At 44.7% G+C, this 17,500-nt stretch overlaps 1 protein-coding gene across 1 annotated transcript in view; it reads left to right on the top strand.

Moving 5' to 3' along the window:
- camk2b1 (calcium/calmodulin-dependent protein kinase (CaM kinase) II beta 1) overlaps positions 1-17,500 on the top strand; it is a gene marked incomplete at its 5' end in the record, with an annotated part of 105,344 nt that overhangs the window by 69,561 nt on the left and 18,283 nt on the right. Inside the window, 3 exon segments of the mRNA XM_083644343.1 lie at positions 734-766; positions 7,194-7,262; positions 13,630-13,674. Coding sequence (XP_083500469.1) covers positions 734-766; positions 7,194-7,262; positions 13,630-13,674 — 147 coding nt within the window.

The raw sequence follows: 17,500 nt of genomic DNA, 5'->3' as shown, positions 1-17,500 counted from the left end.
CGCTCTCACGAGAGTCCGTGGCTCACGCAGTCGGGCAGGCGGAGCAAGTAGGACAACTTTTCTAACCATCATGCAACGGGTCAAGCAAGGCGCTGCTCGAATCTGCGCAGAACTTGCTCATCTCAAGCAAGCCTATTGTGTTTGGTCTATTTACTGAAACAACTGCACCATGGCTGAAGATGGTTGGTAGGGTCTCTAGTGGTGGACCCTGTAAAGCACTTAACATTGTTTTGAAAGGTGATTTATTATTTCAAATTATTATACTGTTACTTTAATTACTCTGTTTACGAATGTTGCATCTCCTTTCCTTGTTATTCTGCCATTGCTCCTTCTTGCTCCTAGGCCCTTAAGCTTTATTCACCTGTCAACAGAAGAACAGTGGATCTCAGTTTTGCAGTCTGCACAACTCCTAAACTGCTCCCTCCTCTCATTTCCTCTTCCTGATGACTGCTACTTCATCCACTGCTCCTTGTCATCTGCTTGCTCTAATCTGCCCTCCCTCCTTTCTTGAGAATCCTCCACGGTCTCATTTCTATGAGAGGAACACTTGTCCTTGTTCTCCTCTGTCCCCTGCTGTGCAGAAAAGTCTCTTTGTACTCTGCTCATCCAGGTCCTGGTTTGGTTCTCGTTCTTTCTTCCGGTACATTCACCTGTTGTCATTGATTCTCTTTCTCTCCTTCTTCCACCAACCATCCATCCATCAATCCGTCCATCCATCATGGCCTGGGGACAGAAACGAAAGTCCAGCTCTACTGTCCAGTATATGGTGAGCATGCATTTTATGCAGTTGCCCAGTCGCTCCCTCTCGCTTCCTTTCTCCACCTCTCTCCTCTCTTACCTCTATTCCACGGCCAGAGTCAACAATCTCTCCCTCTTCCTCCTGTCTTCTCCACCTGCCACCTTCCTCCTCAACTCCACACAACAACATCTCCCCCTCTTCCTCCTGCCTTCTCCACCTGCCATCTTCCTCCTCAACTCCACACAACAACATCTCCCCCTCTTCCTCCTGTCTTCTCCACCTGCCATCTTCCTCCTCAACTCCACACAACAACATCTCCTCCTCTTCCTCCTGTCTTCTCCACCTGCCACCTTCCTCCTCAACTCCACACAACAACATCTCCCCCTCTTCCTCCTGTCTTCTCCACCTGCCACCTTCATCCTCAACTCCACACAACATCTCCCCCTCTTCCTCCTGTCTTCTCCACCTGCCACCTTCCTCCTCAACTCCACACAACATCTCCCCCTCTTCCTCCTGTCTTCTCCACCTGCCACCTTCATCCTCAACTCCACACAACATCTCCCCCTCTTCCTCCTGTCTTCTCCACCTGCCACCTTCCTCCTCAACTCCACACAACAACATCTCCCCCTCTTCCTCCTGTCTTCTCCACCTGCCACCTTCCTCCTCAACTCCACACAACATCTCCCCCTCTTCCTCCTGTCTTCTCCACCTGCCACCTTCCTCCTCAACTCCACACAACATCTCCCCCTCTTCCTCCTGTCTTCTCCACCTGCCACCTTCATCCTCAACTCGACACAACATCTCCCCCTCTTCCTCCTGTCTTCTCCACCTGCCACCTTCATCCTCAACTCCACACAACATCTCCCCCTCTTCCTCCTGTCTTCTCCACCTGCCACCTTCCTCCTCGACTCTCTACACAACATCTCCCCCTCTTCCTCCTGTCTTCTCCACCTGCCACCTTCATCCTCAACTCCACACAACATCTCCCCCTCTTCCTCCTGTCTTCTCCACCTGCCACCTTCATCCTCAACTCCACACAACATCTCCCCCTCTTCCTCCTGTCTTCTCCACCTGCCACCTTCATCCTCAACTCCACACAACATCTCCCCCTCTTCCTCCTGTCTTCTCCACCTGCCACCTTCATCCTCAACTCCACACAACATCTCCCCCTCTTCCTCCTGTCTTCTCCACCTGCCACCTTCCTCCTCGACTCTCTACACAACATCTCCCCCTCGTCCTCCTGTCTTCTCCACCTGCCACCTTCATCGTCAACTCCACACAACATCTCCCCCTCTTCCTCCTGTCTTCTCCACCTGCCACCTTCCATGGTTGCTCTCACCCACTGAGGAATCGTCCCTATATGTATTTTTTTACTCACTTTCTCCCTCCTCCTTCTTCCTGGTATCAACAAGAAATGCTATCGACCGAGAAGATGTGTGATCCCACCCCAACCTGCAATGCAAGCTGACTTAATATCACCGCATATCTGCTTTCGATAAATAATGGCTAATGGATTAGCTGTTGGGCGTTGGGCATCGAACAGTTGTCTCTGCTCTTTTGGGGAACCTTAAGTTGGGGCCGCTGCTGCTGCCATCATGCCAGTTTTTTGAGTGCCCTCTAGGGATGGAAGAGGTTTTCTCACCAACTGAGGCTCGCAACACAAAATGAATGCTAAGACCCTGACTTGATATTGCGAACAGGCTTTGGCAAAGACAGCTCACCCTCTGATCGCTGCTTTGACGAAGAATATAGCTTCTGCTGCTTCCTCTCGCCGGAGGCAGCGGTTTGATGGCTGACAATGGTTTCAGTTGTGAGTGTGTGTGTGTGTGTGTGTGTGTGTGTGTGTGTGTGTGTGTGTGTGTGTGTGTGAGAGAGAGAGAGAGAGAGAGAGAGCAATGTCTATATGTCAGCTTATTGTCAGCTTACATCAGTTTTTACTTCATGGCAGTTTTGTGTGTGTATGAATTGTGTTGTATCCCTCTGCTTGTGTTTGGCATATGTTTAAGCTCTCTCTCTCTCTCTGCCTCCCTCTCTCTCTCTCTCTCTCTCTCTCCCTATCTCTCTCTCTCTCTCTGCCTCCCTCTCTTTCTCTCTCTTCTGTTCAGTTCTCTCCTTTCCTCTCTATTTTCTCTCCACTCTCTTCTCTCCTATTGGCTTTATGTATTTTTTCTCTGTTCTTCTCTGTTTTGGCTTCTTTCCTCCTCTCCTCTCTCTGAGCCCAGCGGCTTATTCTTCCGATATGGTTCACACACACACACACACACACGCACACGCACACGCACACGCACACACACACACACACACACACACACACGACTCAGCTTCCTTTAATGTAACTACATCAGTCTGTAGGCCCCCCGACACTGAATCTTTTCACTGAAGGAAAATCTAAAAGAAAAAGAAAAGTCTCCAGTGGAGGATTTAAAGCAGTGTTTCTCAACATGGGGTCCGGGGACCTCACTATTGTTCATTCACAACAAGTGAACACAATTACATAATGTAGAGGAATGACTATTTTGACCATAGTTTATCTTTCTCTGTTATCTCTGCAATACAGACTCAATAAAATATACTCAGATTTGTGTTCAAGAAACAAAGTCTCATCAAATGGGGGTCCATAGCTCAAATGTATACTAAAGGGGGTCCTTGATAAGAAAAATGTTGAGAATAACTGATTTAAAGTATTACCGTTAGTAGGTCATTAAGATTCAAAGATTCATGGAAGGTTAGTAAGTAAGTAAAGTTTATTTATATAGCACCTTTCACAGACCAGAGTCACAAAGTGCTTCACAAGATCAAAGTTAAAAAACAGGTACAAGAATCAAATATTTAAACACATGAACAAGACACAACTAAAATACAATGATACATAGCTTAAACAAAAGCCACACTAAATAGGTGAGTCTTTAGCTGCTTTTTGAAAATGTCAATGGACGCAGCGGATCGTATGGACAGAGGAAGGGCATTCCAAAGCCTGGGAGCTACGGATTGAAAAGCTCTATTGCCTTTGGTTTTAAGCCTAGAGCGGGGAATGGCTAGAAGGCCTTGGTCTGAGGATCTAAGTGACCTGCTGGTGGTAATAGGGATGAAGCAGGTCACTAATATAGGCAGGTAATATATTAGCAGTCTTGGTGAGAAAGTGAGTCACTTTGGTGAGTCACTTCCACAAACCAGGACTCCAATCCACACACTCAAGTTAATATTTTTATGCCTCCACTGGCGAAGCCAGGCCGAAGGCATTATGGATCCGGGTTGTCCGTCCGTACGTACGTACGTACGTACGGCCGTCCGTACGGATGTCCGTCCGTACGGATGTTTGTTAACGCCATATCTGAGGAACGCCTTGACGGAATTTCATCAGATTCGCCTTAAACATTCACTTAGGCTCAAGGATGATCTGATTAGATTTTGGTGGTCCAAGGTCAAAGGTCAAGGTCACTGTGACCTCTCGAACGCCATTTTCAAGCTTGTTAACGCGATATCTGAGGAACAACTTGACGAAATTTCATCAGATTCGCCTTAAACATTCACTTAGGCTCAAGGATGATCTGATTAGATTTTGGTGGTCCAAGGTCTAAGGTCAAGGTCACTGTGACCTCTCGAACGCCATTTTCAAGCTTGTTAACGCCATATCTGAGGAACAACTTGACGAAATTTCATCAGATTCGCCTTAAACATTCACTTAGGCTCAAGGATGATCTGCTTAGATTTTGGTGGTCCAAGGTCAAAGGTCAAGGTCACTGTGACCTCTCGAACGCCATTTTCAAGCTTGTTAACGCGATATCTGAGGAACAACTTGACGAAATTTCATCAGATTCGCCTTAAACATTCACTTAGGCTCAAGGATGATCTGATTAGATTTTGGTGGTCCAAGGTCAAAGGTCAAGGTCACTGTGACCTCTCAAACGCCATTTTCAAGCTTGTTAACGCAATATCTGAGGAACAACTTGACAAAATTTCATCAGATTCGCCTTAAACATTCACTTAGGCCCAAGGATGATCTGATTACATTTTGGTGGTCCAAGGTCAAAGGTCAAGGTCACTGTGACCTCTCAAACGCCATTTTCCTGCTTGTTAATGCGATATCTCACGAATGCCTTGACGGAATTTCATCAAATTTGCCTCAAACATCGCCTTAGACTCAAGGATGATCTGATTAGAGTTTGGTGGTCAAAGGTCAAAGGTCAAGGTGAGCTCTCAAACGCCATTTTCAAGCTTGTTAACGCGATATCTCAGGAATGCCTTGACGCAATTTAATCTAACTTGTCTCAAACATCGACTTCGACTCAAGGATGAACTGATTACATTTTGGTGGTCAAAGGTCAAGGTCACTGTGACCTCTCACACACCCAATTTCCAAGCTCTGTAACGCAACATCACAGGAGCGCCTTGACGGAATTTCTTCCAATTTGCCTCAAATGGCGATTTGGACTCAAGAATTAACTAATGGCGGAGGCATAAGTCTGTGTTGCGGTCATTCTAGTTATGAATAGGATGAGAAAAGGTAATGTAGATTCAATGCTAATTTTTTAATTATGATTGAACTAGACTATAAAGGACAGGCAACGCTTTGATGCTTAGCCTTCAAAGGAGCATCTGATGAATGTGATTCATTGTGGCCAAATGACACAGTTGAATTGGGGCGATGTGGCGTCCTACGCAGGTGACAACATGACAGGCCCGGCGCCACGAGGGGGCCTCAGGGGGCTTAGCCCCCTCAGTTCAATTTTCGGCCCCCTCACTTGAAAAAAAAAAAAAAAAAAAAAAAAACTTTTTTTTTTTTTTTTTTTTTTTTAAAGAACAGTTAATCTATAAAGGCCAGTTAGGCAATGTTTGTACCTGACATGTTTAGGCTGCTGTTTCTGCAGTCTTCATCGAATTTGATCAGTTTAAGTTGATGTAGGCTACCCCCTGTAAACATAGCTCTGTTGTTTCAGAATTGGCAGGGAAGCGCTATTTGCTGTGCTTTGGTTGTCACAAGGTGTCAGAGATGTAGCTATTTATTAAATTTGAACCTATGAACCCTTGAACCTCTATTAATGCCTTAATCTGCTGCTGTGAAATAAATGTTTTTATTTGATTTTGAATAGTAGTCTTTCTTGTGTTATTGCGCTTTTCAGAGGTTATTATGGTTAAAAAGTCCAGAAATAGGCATAGCGGGTAACCTATGTTTTACGATATAAAAATATCATATTAAAAAAAAAAAAAAAATAGAGGAAAAAAAAAAAAAATCAGCCCCCTCGCCAGTTATAACAGCCCCCTCAGTCATTTCATCCTGGAGCCGGCCCTGCAACATGATGATGTCACGCAGTGTCACACCGCCCCCTCATGTCACCTCTCAGGAACACAGATCAATGTTGTGAATGTAACCCTTTCACCACTGCTGCTGCTGCCTGCCGTCCAGAGAGGGACACACACGCACACACACGCACACACACACACACACACACACACACACACACACACACACGATATACAGATAGTGATAGACAGATCGTTCATCCAATCACCTGGAAGGTATTTTTTTAAAGTGCCTGCCCTTCTCCAAACAGTTTCCAAGGACGAGTGCCCAGATGGTTCTGCACGAAATTGCGACGCAAATTTTGACCCACCTGTCGATCACAGCAACAGATGCAAATTTCTGAAAAAACAACCTTGGTCTGAAAAAATAAACGCCGCAATATCGCTCAGCGAAACTTAATTTTTCTGTTAATTTTGTTGATGTGCAAATGAATCACCTTAAATCTAAGTCCTAACCCTAAACTGGCCTCTTGAAGAAGTGAGAACCAATGAAAATGACCGAACCTTTTGTCTTTTTTTACAAACTTTATTTTTAATTTTCACAATGGGCGGCTGTAGCTCAGGAGGTAGAGCTATCGTCACTATCGTCCATCGCTTTGGATGAAAGAGGTCAGTGGTTCGATTCCCGGCTCCTCCAGTCTGCATGTCGAAGTGTCCTTGGGCAAGATACTGAACCCCAAATTGCTCCTGATGGTGTGCCAGCACCCTGCGTGGTAGCCTGCCGCCATCGGTGTATGAATGGGTGAATGTACCTACTGATTGTAAAGGGCTTTGGATAAAAGCGCTATATAAATGCAGGCCATTTACCATTTTACCATTTACCACAATATACAAGATATGTTCAATTTGGAATGTGAGTACATATACTGACAAACTCAGATACAACACCCACCCCCACCCACATCCTCCCGTCCAGGGTCCCACAACCAACCAAGGAATAGAAAATGACCTCACTTTGCAAATCTTCTTGACGAACAAAGACAGGAGTATACTGTAAGATGTACAGACACACACTCACTCACACACACACACACACACACACACACAAACACACACACACACACACACACACGCACGGCATGCACAAACCCTCCTCTTGTTGTTGTTAACACTCTTGTTGTGTCTCCTCCCTCTCCTCTCCTTTTCTGCACAGCCCCAGACAAACAGCACCAAAAACAGCATAGTCACCAGCCCCAAAGGAAACATCCCTTCACCTGCTCTGGTATTTACCTCCTAACCCTCTGTCTGTCTGTCTGTCTGTCTGTCTGTCTGTCTGTCTGTCTGCCTGTCTGTCTGTCTGTCTGTCTGTCTGCCTGCCTGTCTGTCTGTCTGTATGTCTGTCTGCCTGTCTGTCTGTCTGTCTGTCTCTGTCTGTCTAACTGTCTGTCTGTCTGTCTGTCCATCCGGCTTCACCCCTTCTCCCTCGCGCTCGTCTGTCTCTCCTCTCTGTCCGTCTTGTCTGCATTGGTGCGATCTTTGCGGCGTTTTGCGCAGGTCCTAAAAGCAGCAGGTGGTGTCAGGAGAAGTTTCCCCCTGGGCAGGTGGGGATGCCCTGTGACTCTGGTTGATGCCGTGTCGTCTCCTCTCTCGGTCAAACCCCGGCAGAGAGGAACCCACAGCCGATGCCTGCCGGCACTGTCAGCGCGGTTCACCCCCTCCCGTCTGCCGCCGAGGCCCCACGCAGGTTTTCCTTCCAGCCTGCACCAGCTGATTTCACTTCCTCCTCCCTGATTTAAGACGTGGAAATCAGTTGAATTAGCTGCTGTCTGATCTGATTGGTTGGTTGGAATTGAAACCTGCATCCTCTTGGGCCTCAAGATCCATCTGCTATAGAGGGAATCTGCATTCCAGTGAATAGCAAAGGATGACTGCTTTTGATGCTGATGGGTATTTTGTGTTGTGCTAAAGACTGTGTGCATGTACAGTACACTTTGAAAGGCAGAGCCAAAGCTTACGTTGGACTTGTGCTTACAAGCGTCAGGCCTCCAGGGGAGTTTTCCAAGTGGCTTGTCTTTTTCTGAGACTGTCTTCTTGTTTCTCATGACATGCCCATATGGCATTTTGACATGACAGGCCATTAGTTGTATTACTTGTAGACGTGGGCACCAGGAATTCCGGTTCCCTTCACTTTCAATCGTTTGCAACCAGCAGCCATCTGTAAATCTGTTAGAGTGTGATCAGCCAACAATACGCGTTTGTTCATTCTGTACAAAGCGATAGCGGTATGCTCTTTTGCCATGGAGTTATATTTGTGAGATCTGGAAATGTGTAACTCTGTGAACTCAAGACATCTGGAAATTGTAAATCAAAAGCCATCATAGGGAGAATTGTATTTATTCATTGTGGAGAAAGATTTTTTATTCACAGCTTTTATTTGCCTCATGTTTATTTTTTACTCTTTGCGCTACATCGCCACACTTTTTGGCCCCGGTTATCAAGAAAGATCTTCTTATCTTCAGCTTTATCTTTTTTCTTTATCTTTTCTTCTTCTGCCTGTGCGGTGCTTTCACCAATGCTGCTGACTTCCCTTCCACACTGCTCATGGCTCAGTGTAGTCATCATTCAATGGTTGCAGCAAGTTTAGATTCTCTCCACCCTTCACGATAAAATCAGCAGAGACCTGCAGCTACCGTGTGAATGCTCTGCTAATCGTTGAGGACGAATCGCTTCAGGATATGACAGTTTTCATAGCGTGTGTTCTTTTCTTTTCGTTCGTCACAGCCCCGTTCAGTCACTTAAATACCTAGGTGTGGACTGTCGTGAACGAGTCAAAAGAGAGTGCGAGTCAGTTGTTTCAGAACTTCCTTTTTGCCCTTACAAAAAAAGTCTAAAAATGTCAATAACCGCGGCGCACGGAAGCGGAAGTCTTGGCGCGGACATCCACTCTACCCCGGAAACCCAGAAATATTGTCCGTCTGTCACAGTCTTATTAGTCGTCAGACTGATAGATTCTATATCTGTGCTAAGATGACACATAACTATTTTAGACTACCAGCAGACTACTTTTGTAAGGCTCCGTTACCAAAGGAATGAAATGATGCAATTAGCCCATTTAGTTTCTAATTCAGTTGACCATTTTCTAGTGAACATTCTTCAACCAAGCAGAGTAGCTGCAATATATCCTCCCATTTAAACAGTACATCCAGGCCAGTGTGTCCACACCTGATCATGAATCACTGCCCACTCACGCTTAGATGCCACACCAATGATGTCTCCAACTTAAGCATGCAACTCAACTGGCAACTTGGGCACGTTTGGGGTTGCTCCTAGTACGCCCTCCTACTCCCTAATATAGAGTTTGCTGCCCCAGCTATACTGTAGCTTGCTCTATCTGAGCATGGCTGTAGGCTGTTGGTCAGTGATTAGGTGCTCATGTGTGTGACCCAGTGGATGATGTGCGTGACTAGCAGTAGCCTGGCCTCAGCTGGACACAATGGTGAGGACCAGCCACCAGTCAGAGCAACGGGGCCAGAGAGGAGGCAAACATGACAAGCAGTCAGCCATACACACCCATGGAGAGCGACACATGCAGCCATACTGTCTATCAGCATATTATTGTTAGGATAGACCTCCTCACAGTTGCCCTTAAATGAATGTCTTTTCTTTGAGCGTGTTTGTCTGTGTGTGCGACTGTGCGCGTGACCTAAGCCTGAGGTAAGTTGTATTGTATTTGTGTATTTGTATTTGTTTGAGTTCATGTGCTTAAGCGCGGGCTTGCAAGTGTGAGTGCGACCATGTACTGTAGAGTAGCAGAAGAAGTTTTGTTTCTGAGCCTTGAAGGGAATAGAGAGTGGGAGTGCGGCTCTGATCTTCCCATGCTGTTGCTATAGGGACTTGAGCTAGCTACTGTTTAGCCATTTGATACATTAACTCCTTCATTACAGAGCTGCCAGGCCCTAGAGTCAAACCATGGACGGACAGACAGACAGACAGACAGACAGACAGACAGGCTTCACTTGCACGTGTAAATAAATACTTTTTGATTGAATTGTTGCCGAGTTCTACGTTCATAGCAGAAATGGCCATCTAAATGAAATCCATAACTTAACTTTGCTGCGTTAATAGAAAATCCCGTGGCGAGAGCATGAGCTTATTAGTGAGGTCAGTGGTGGTGTGTAATGGTCAAACCCTTCCCTCATCTGATGGTGTGGTGCCATGCAGCGCCCCCCCCCCCCACACACACACCTCTTAACGCCTGCCATCTGCAAAACCCCCAAGTAGTTTGTTCCCGCTCGTCATCCTCTCCCTCCCAAGCTGCCACCGCTGCCTGTTGCCTGAGGCGACGGTTGCCATGACGACACCGCCATCATCGCCAGAGAGACAGCTGGCCGATGATTGGTCATCGTGGAGGTGTCACTTCCTGCGGGGAGATGAGAGCTGTGGGGGGGGTTGTGATATACATCGAGTGACAGTTCCTAGCAGAGGCCTGTGGGAGGCGTAATAGAAAGGACAAGACAGAGAGAGAGGAGGAGAAGAAGAAGAGGGTAGGAGGTGAGGAAGAGAAGTGATAGTTCATGAGGTGAGGAAGAGAAGTGATAGTTCATGGCAGTTTTTTAAAAGCAGTGGCTGTCAGCCTGGAGGTTGCTCTCCCCAGCAAAGATGAAAAACATATATATTCAACATATATACTATATATATATATATATATTTTATATATTTTATATATACATATATATATACTGGTGTATATGTAAGGGATAATGGATAGTGAGCCGGTGATTACTGGCGAAATAATGACCGACAGGTGATATTGAGCCCGACGCGCAGCGGAGGGCTTAATCATTCACCTGAAGGTCATTATTTCCAGTAATCACCGGCTCACTATCCATTATCCCGCTTAGAACACGGCCTACAACTAAATCATTCAATAATCTGACAAAAATAATTATTCAAATAGATTTTTTTAATAGCGTTTTCAACGACAAAGCGGTTTCATTCATAATTGGCACACAAGACACCACAGCTGCAACTGGTTGGCCTAATTAGTAGTGTTTGCTGACAAAAGGCTCTTATCAACTGATTAATCCAGGTGTGGCAGAGCAGCGGTCGGTTGTCGAGAAATAATGACCGGTGAATCTTGTTGATTGACCAATCAGAATCGAGTATTCAAGAGAGCCGTGTTCTAAGTAAGGGATAATGTATACTGAGCCGGTGATTACTGTGGAAATAATGACCGACAGGTGAATGATTTAGCCCGACGCGCAGCGGAGGGCTTAATATTCACCTGAAGGTCATTATTTCCAGTAATCACCGGCTCAGTATACATTATCCCGCTTAGAACACGGCCTACAACTAAATCATTCAATAATCTGACAAAAATAATTATTCAAATAGATTTTTTAATAGCGTTTTCAACACAAAGCGGTTTCATTCGTAATTGGCACACAAAACACCACAGCTGCAACTGGTTGGCCTAATTAGTAGCGTAGCTTACCAACTGATTAATCCAGGTGTGGCAGAGCAGCGGTCGGTTGTCGAGAAATAATGACCGGTGAATATTGTTGAATGACCAATCAGAATCGAGTATTCGAGAGAGCCGTGTTCTAAGTAAGGGATAATGTATACTGAGCCGGTGATTACTGTGGAATTATACAACAGGTAGTTCCGGCCGAGCAATTTGATTGGACAAGAGGGATCCTACGAGTGCCTATATTTCATGATAATGCACTGGCGCTTCACTGTGTGTAGATCACTCCGCTTCACAGCTGCCCTAATCAACAAAATGCTTCACAGCTGTAGAGTAGACAGTAGTAAAGTAGACAGCCTGCAGTTAATTAGGCTGATTAGGCTACATTTTCTGCAAAGGGAAAGCTGGGGGGACTATTTTTGTTGGCGGAGGAATAAATACAGAAATCATCTATTTTCTCAGCTTTTTGTCATTTTTTTAATCAGCTTTGTTTAATAGAACTGTTGTATAAAAGCAATATCACACTCGAGGTCGTGCATTGTTGTCTAATATTGGCACTGCTGTGATTATCTACGGCACTCGGCCTGCGGCCTCGTGCCTGCGACCGAATCACAGCAGTGCCAATATTAGCCAACAATGCACTCCCTCTCGTGTGATATTGCTTAAATAATGACCGACAGGTGAATGATTTAGCCCGACGCGCAGCGGAGGGCTTAATATTCACCTGAAGGTCATTATTTCCAGTAATCACCGGCTCAGTATACATTATCCCGCTTAGAACACGGCCTACAACTAAATCATTCAATAATCTGACAAAAATAATTATTCAAATAGATTTTTTAATAGCGTTTTCAACACAAAGCGGTTTCATTCGTAATTGGCACACAAGACACCACAGCTGCAACTGGTTGGCCTAATTAGTAGCGTCTGCGGACAAAATGCTCTTACCAACTGATTAATCCAGGTGTGGCAGAGCAGCGGTCGGTTGTCGAGAAATAATGACCGGTGAATATTGTTGATTGACCAATAGTAGAAACAACATATATATATATATATATATATATATATATATATATATATATATATATATATATATATATATATATACGCACGCACGTACACACACACACACACACACATTTTAATCATCATTCTGTGTCAAAAGACAGTATGTTTTAAGCGTTTTTGAGTACTTAGAAAAGTATAAATTATTATTATTATGTATGTCAACGCCTGCAGGGTGAAGCAGCAAGAAGGCATCACCTATGGTTTAGGGGAGGTTTGCGAGCCAAACGGGTTGAGTAGCACTATTTTAAAGTCGCGCCTCACTGCACTCAGACATGGCAGACAGACATTATTATTACTACACTGATGTAAGATATAAATGGCAAATAGCTCTTAGCCTGTAACCTACTGTGCCCCAATGGAAGTGATAGCAGAGTTAGTCAAGCTTTTAGCAGCCAAAAGGTTTGGAGTGGCGTGGGTAGCAGACAAAATAACAAGGAGAGAAGTCCTCATTAGACTAATCCTGTGGAGTGGCTGAGCTCATTCTATGCATCGACCCTTGACAAAATTTAACAGGCATTTCTTCTTTCTTTCTTTCTTTCTTGATTGATTGGTTTTAAGGTGGACCTTAAATGATGACACTCATGCAAATCGCTACCTGGCAATGCTTTTTCTGTTGAGATGATTGGAGGTTTTGACTTCATAGGCTTTTTTTTTTTCTGCATTGGGTTCACTTTTAAGCTGTGGAGGTTCCCCCTTGGTGTGAGCCTGTGTACTGATGTGCTCAAACACTTCACGTGTTTCAGTGGTGTGTCTCTGTTCTGGCTGTGTGTGTGTGTGTGTGTGTGTGCGCGTGCGCACGTTTGTGTGTGTGCGTGTGTGTGTGTGTGTGTGTGTGTATATATATATGTCTTCTGGTCAGCATGTGCAGAGAACAGACCCGACTACCGTTTTCAGCTCATCCACCCACTCTATGGCTCTGGAGGATTCTTCCTTTTTCTCCTCTGCCAACCTTAAGTAGCATTTTCTCTCCCCTCATCCAACATGCTCTCTTCCTCCCTCCTTGGCCACTTGTATCCATGTCTGCCCACCTTTACGTCACTATGTTCTCCCTCTCTCTCTCTCTCTCTCTCTCTCTCTCCTTTCCCCTGCCGTTGTCTTGTTTTGCTCCATCCAGGAACCTCAGACTACCGTCATCCATAATCCGGTGGACGGGACGAAGGTACATACACGGTTCCCCAGTCCTGACTTCCCCCATTCCTCCTCATCCTCTTCCTCATCCTCCCGTGCCCTTTGATCCCTCTGTCCCTCGTGCTGCATCTGTGTGAGCGCAACATCACATCTGCTTACTAACGCGTGTGTGTTTGTGTGTACATCTCTGCGTGTTTGTGTGTGTGTGGTGTGGTGTGCTGTGTGTGTTGCACTTTATTAGGAGCAACATACTAATAGTGGGGTAGGTATCAGCTTTCAGCTCAGTGTCACCGGCTAGCAAAGTGCCATCCGCTTCCAGGTTGGCCATGTTGCATTCTGAGATGCTTTTCTGCTCACCACAGTAGTAAAGAGGTTATCTGAGTTACTGTGGCCTTTCCGTCAGCTCCAACCAGTCTGAACATTCTCCTCTGACCTCTCTCATCAACAAGGCGTCTCCATCAGCAGAACTGCTGCTCGCTGGATGTTGTTTTGTTTTCCACATCATTCTGTGTGACTCTAAAATCCCAGGAGATCAGCTTCAGCTTCAGAAACATCTAAAGCGGCCCGTCTGGCAGCAGCAGCCATGATGCCACGGTCAAAGTCACTAAAAGATCACATTTTCTCCCCATTCTGATGCTTGTTGTGAACATGAACTGAAGCTGCTGACCTGTATCTGCACAGCACGACCCTATGCATTGACCTGCTGCCACATGATTGGCTGATTAGATAATTGCATGGATAAGCAGGTGTACAGGACAGTGATCCTAATAAAGTGCTCGGTGAGTGCAAATGTCTCTATGAAGATGGTGGGGTGTGTGTGGGGTGGGGAATGTAGCTTAGCTTGCTATCCGCTGCCCTCTTGAGTGCGCTTTACTGTGTGTGTTAGTTATGGACTCGTTATGCCACCTAGGGGACCTGCCGCCTCCCCAACACACACACACACACACACACACAGCCAAGAGCTATCTATATTCACAGTATCATAGCTTCACAAACATGCTGTCATTACAGTTGCAATAAATGAATGAAATATTGCTAATTCATGAAATAGAGAGAACAGGAGAAACTACTCAAAAATCCAAACTTAAGTCTTTATGTTGCAATGTACCTGTTTTAGCCCTTGGCTTTCCTCAGCATTTCTGTTTCCCTAGTGGGAGTGACCCATACTACTGTATATAAACAACCAGAGTTCTCAGTTATCAATCAAGCAGTAACTGTGCTTAGGACATAATCAGAACATACAACAAACCATTTACATGCAGTATATAATATACGGTCTTAAGTATGAAAAAACAATTGCAGTCACATTTATGTTTATACTGCAAATCCATTCACACAAAAACTTGACACTGCCAGTATTTTGGGATCCCTTCACACAGAAAAATAACGGAGCCAAAAATGGTTCTGCAGAGAGATACCATACGTGTAGTAGAAGAACCTCTGGTTCCACAAAGAACCTTTCAGACCAAGGTTCTTTAAAGAAGCACTTCTGCTTTGCTTAGACACCTTCATCATTGATTTCCTTTATCTGCTCTTGTATCTTTGTGGAACCAGATTATTGTGTGGCATCACTCTGAAGAAGGATTCTCAGTTCCATTTCATGTTGGTGGTCCACCCAGTGCATATCCAGTTCATGTTGGTGGTCCACCCAGTGCATACCCAGTTCATGTTGGTGGTCCAGTACCCAGTGCATACCCAGTTCATGTTGGTGGTCCAGTACCCAGTGCATACCCAGTTCATGTTGGTGGTCCAGTACCCAGTGCATAGCCAGTAGATAACCTGTACATGTGTGTGTTTAGAGGTAGCGCATAATCCTGCATGATTTTTCAGTTCGATTACCTCCTCGCAGATGAGCCTGTATTTATTTCGCCTGTGTGTGTGTGTGTGTGTGTGTGTGTGTGTGTGTGTGTTTGCCATGTGTGATGCACAGAGCTTAGAGGAACATTAACATGGCTTTGTTCCCATGCCGCAGCGAGGCGTTTCATCTTCACAGAGCGATGCTGAGGCTGACTTGCATTCGCTCTTGAGGTCGGTCGGTTGTGCATGGCTTTGCGTGGTCTAACAGTCACTCCATGCCTTCTCTCCCCCTGTCGTTTTGTGACGCCTGTGTGCAGAATGGTCTGCAGCTCTCAGGAAGCCCTGAAAGCTACACAATTATTTCTTTGGTTAATTTTAAACAGAAATTATTTGGGGGGAAAATATTGCTTCAGTATGATAAGTCTTTACTGCTTCAGTAGGATAAGTCTATATTGCTTCAGTAGGATAAGTCTTTACTGCTTCAGTATGATAAGTCTTTACTGCTTCAGTAGGATAAGTCTTTACTGCTTCAGTATGATAAGTCTTTACTGCTTCAGTATGATAAGTCTTTACTGCTTCAGTATGATAAGTCTTTACTGCTTCAGTATGATAAGTCTATATTGCTTCAGTAGGATAAGTCTTTACTGCTTCAGTATGATAAGTCTATATTGCTTCAGTAGGATAAGTCTTTACTGCTTCAGTATGATAAGTCTTTACTGCTTCAGTAGGATAAGTCTTTACTGCTTCAGTATGATAAGTCTTTACTGCTTCAGTATGATAAGTCTTTACTGCTTCAGTATGATAAGTCTTTACTGCTTCAGTAGGATAAGTCTTTACTGCTTCAGTATGATAAGTCTATATTGCTTCAGTATGATAAGTCTTTACTGCTTCAGTAGGATAAGTCTTTACTGCTTCAGTATGATAAGTCTTTACTGCTTCAGTATGATAAGTCTTTACTGCTTCAGTATGATAAGTCTTTACTGCTTCAGTATGATAAGTCTATATTGCTTCAGTATGATAAGTCTTTACTGCTTCAGTATGATAAGTCTTTACTGCTTCAGTATGATAAGTCTTTACTGCTTCAGTATGATAAGTCTTTACTGCTTCAGTATGATAAGTCTTTACTGCTTCAGTATGATAAGTCTATATTGCTTCAGTATGATAAGTCTTTACTGCTTCAGTAGGATAAGTCTTTACTGCTTCAGTATGATAAGTCTATATTGCTTCAGTATGATAAGTCTTTACTGCTTCAGTAGGATAAGTCTGTCGGTGTGTTCACAGCAGCTATGTTGCGAGCGGTTTATTAGAGCTTTGGAGCGTTTGCTCCTTTAGATGGGATCATTTTGGACACCTGAACAATGTAATTTGAACTCAGGTAGCACCAGATGTACGAGTCCACGCAGTTTGATTCATTCAGTGTGAAAACGTAATCTGAAACGACCACAAAACGTGTGGTTTTATTGGGGTGTAAAGTGATGGGTGTTGATCTGATAGCCAGCAGATCCTCATGCTTGGAAAGCTGGCATAACAAAGTGACATGATGTGATCTAAACACCAGAGAGGATCAATTGCAGCAAAGAGCAGCGTGCTTAGCTAAAGTTACATGAGGGACTGGGATCAGATGTGTCCAATAAACAAGCCACATGTGAGTCTGTGTGACTTCTGTTTACAAGCCCTGGTTTGCTTGTATAATTGGGCAGTGCGGACGTAAACAAACCAAATATGGAAACTCAGCAAAGTAAACTTTCCCACTTTGGTTCAGACCAAAGAAACTGAACCATAGGTGTGATCGCACCTTGAGTGATATTTCTGTTATTTGAGCATATGGGCACACACACACCACGTTTCTCTTCCTTTCACTTTCTCTCCCTCTCTCCTCTTCAGGTGACTAATTCCTCTTTAGAGCCGTGAAACACACTTTGGTGCTTTTCCTCTTGCTGCTTGTGCACGAGGGTACTTCTAATGAGGTCACAGACTCTCTTAACTCTCCTCTACGTGCAGCAGGGGGAATTTAGGCCCATTTCATCTGCTAATTGGAAATCAGAAGCTAGCCTCTCCTC

This window comes from Poromitra crassiceps, assembly GCF_964638095.1.
Source record: "Poromitra crassiceps genome assembly, chromosome: 10".
In the NCBI taxonomy this organism is placed as follows: Eukaryota; Metazoa; Chordata; class Actinopteri; order Beryciformes; family Melamphaidae; genus Poromitra; species Poromitra crassiceps.
This window is presented reverse-complemented; position numbering and strand designations above follow the sequence as displayed.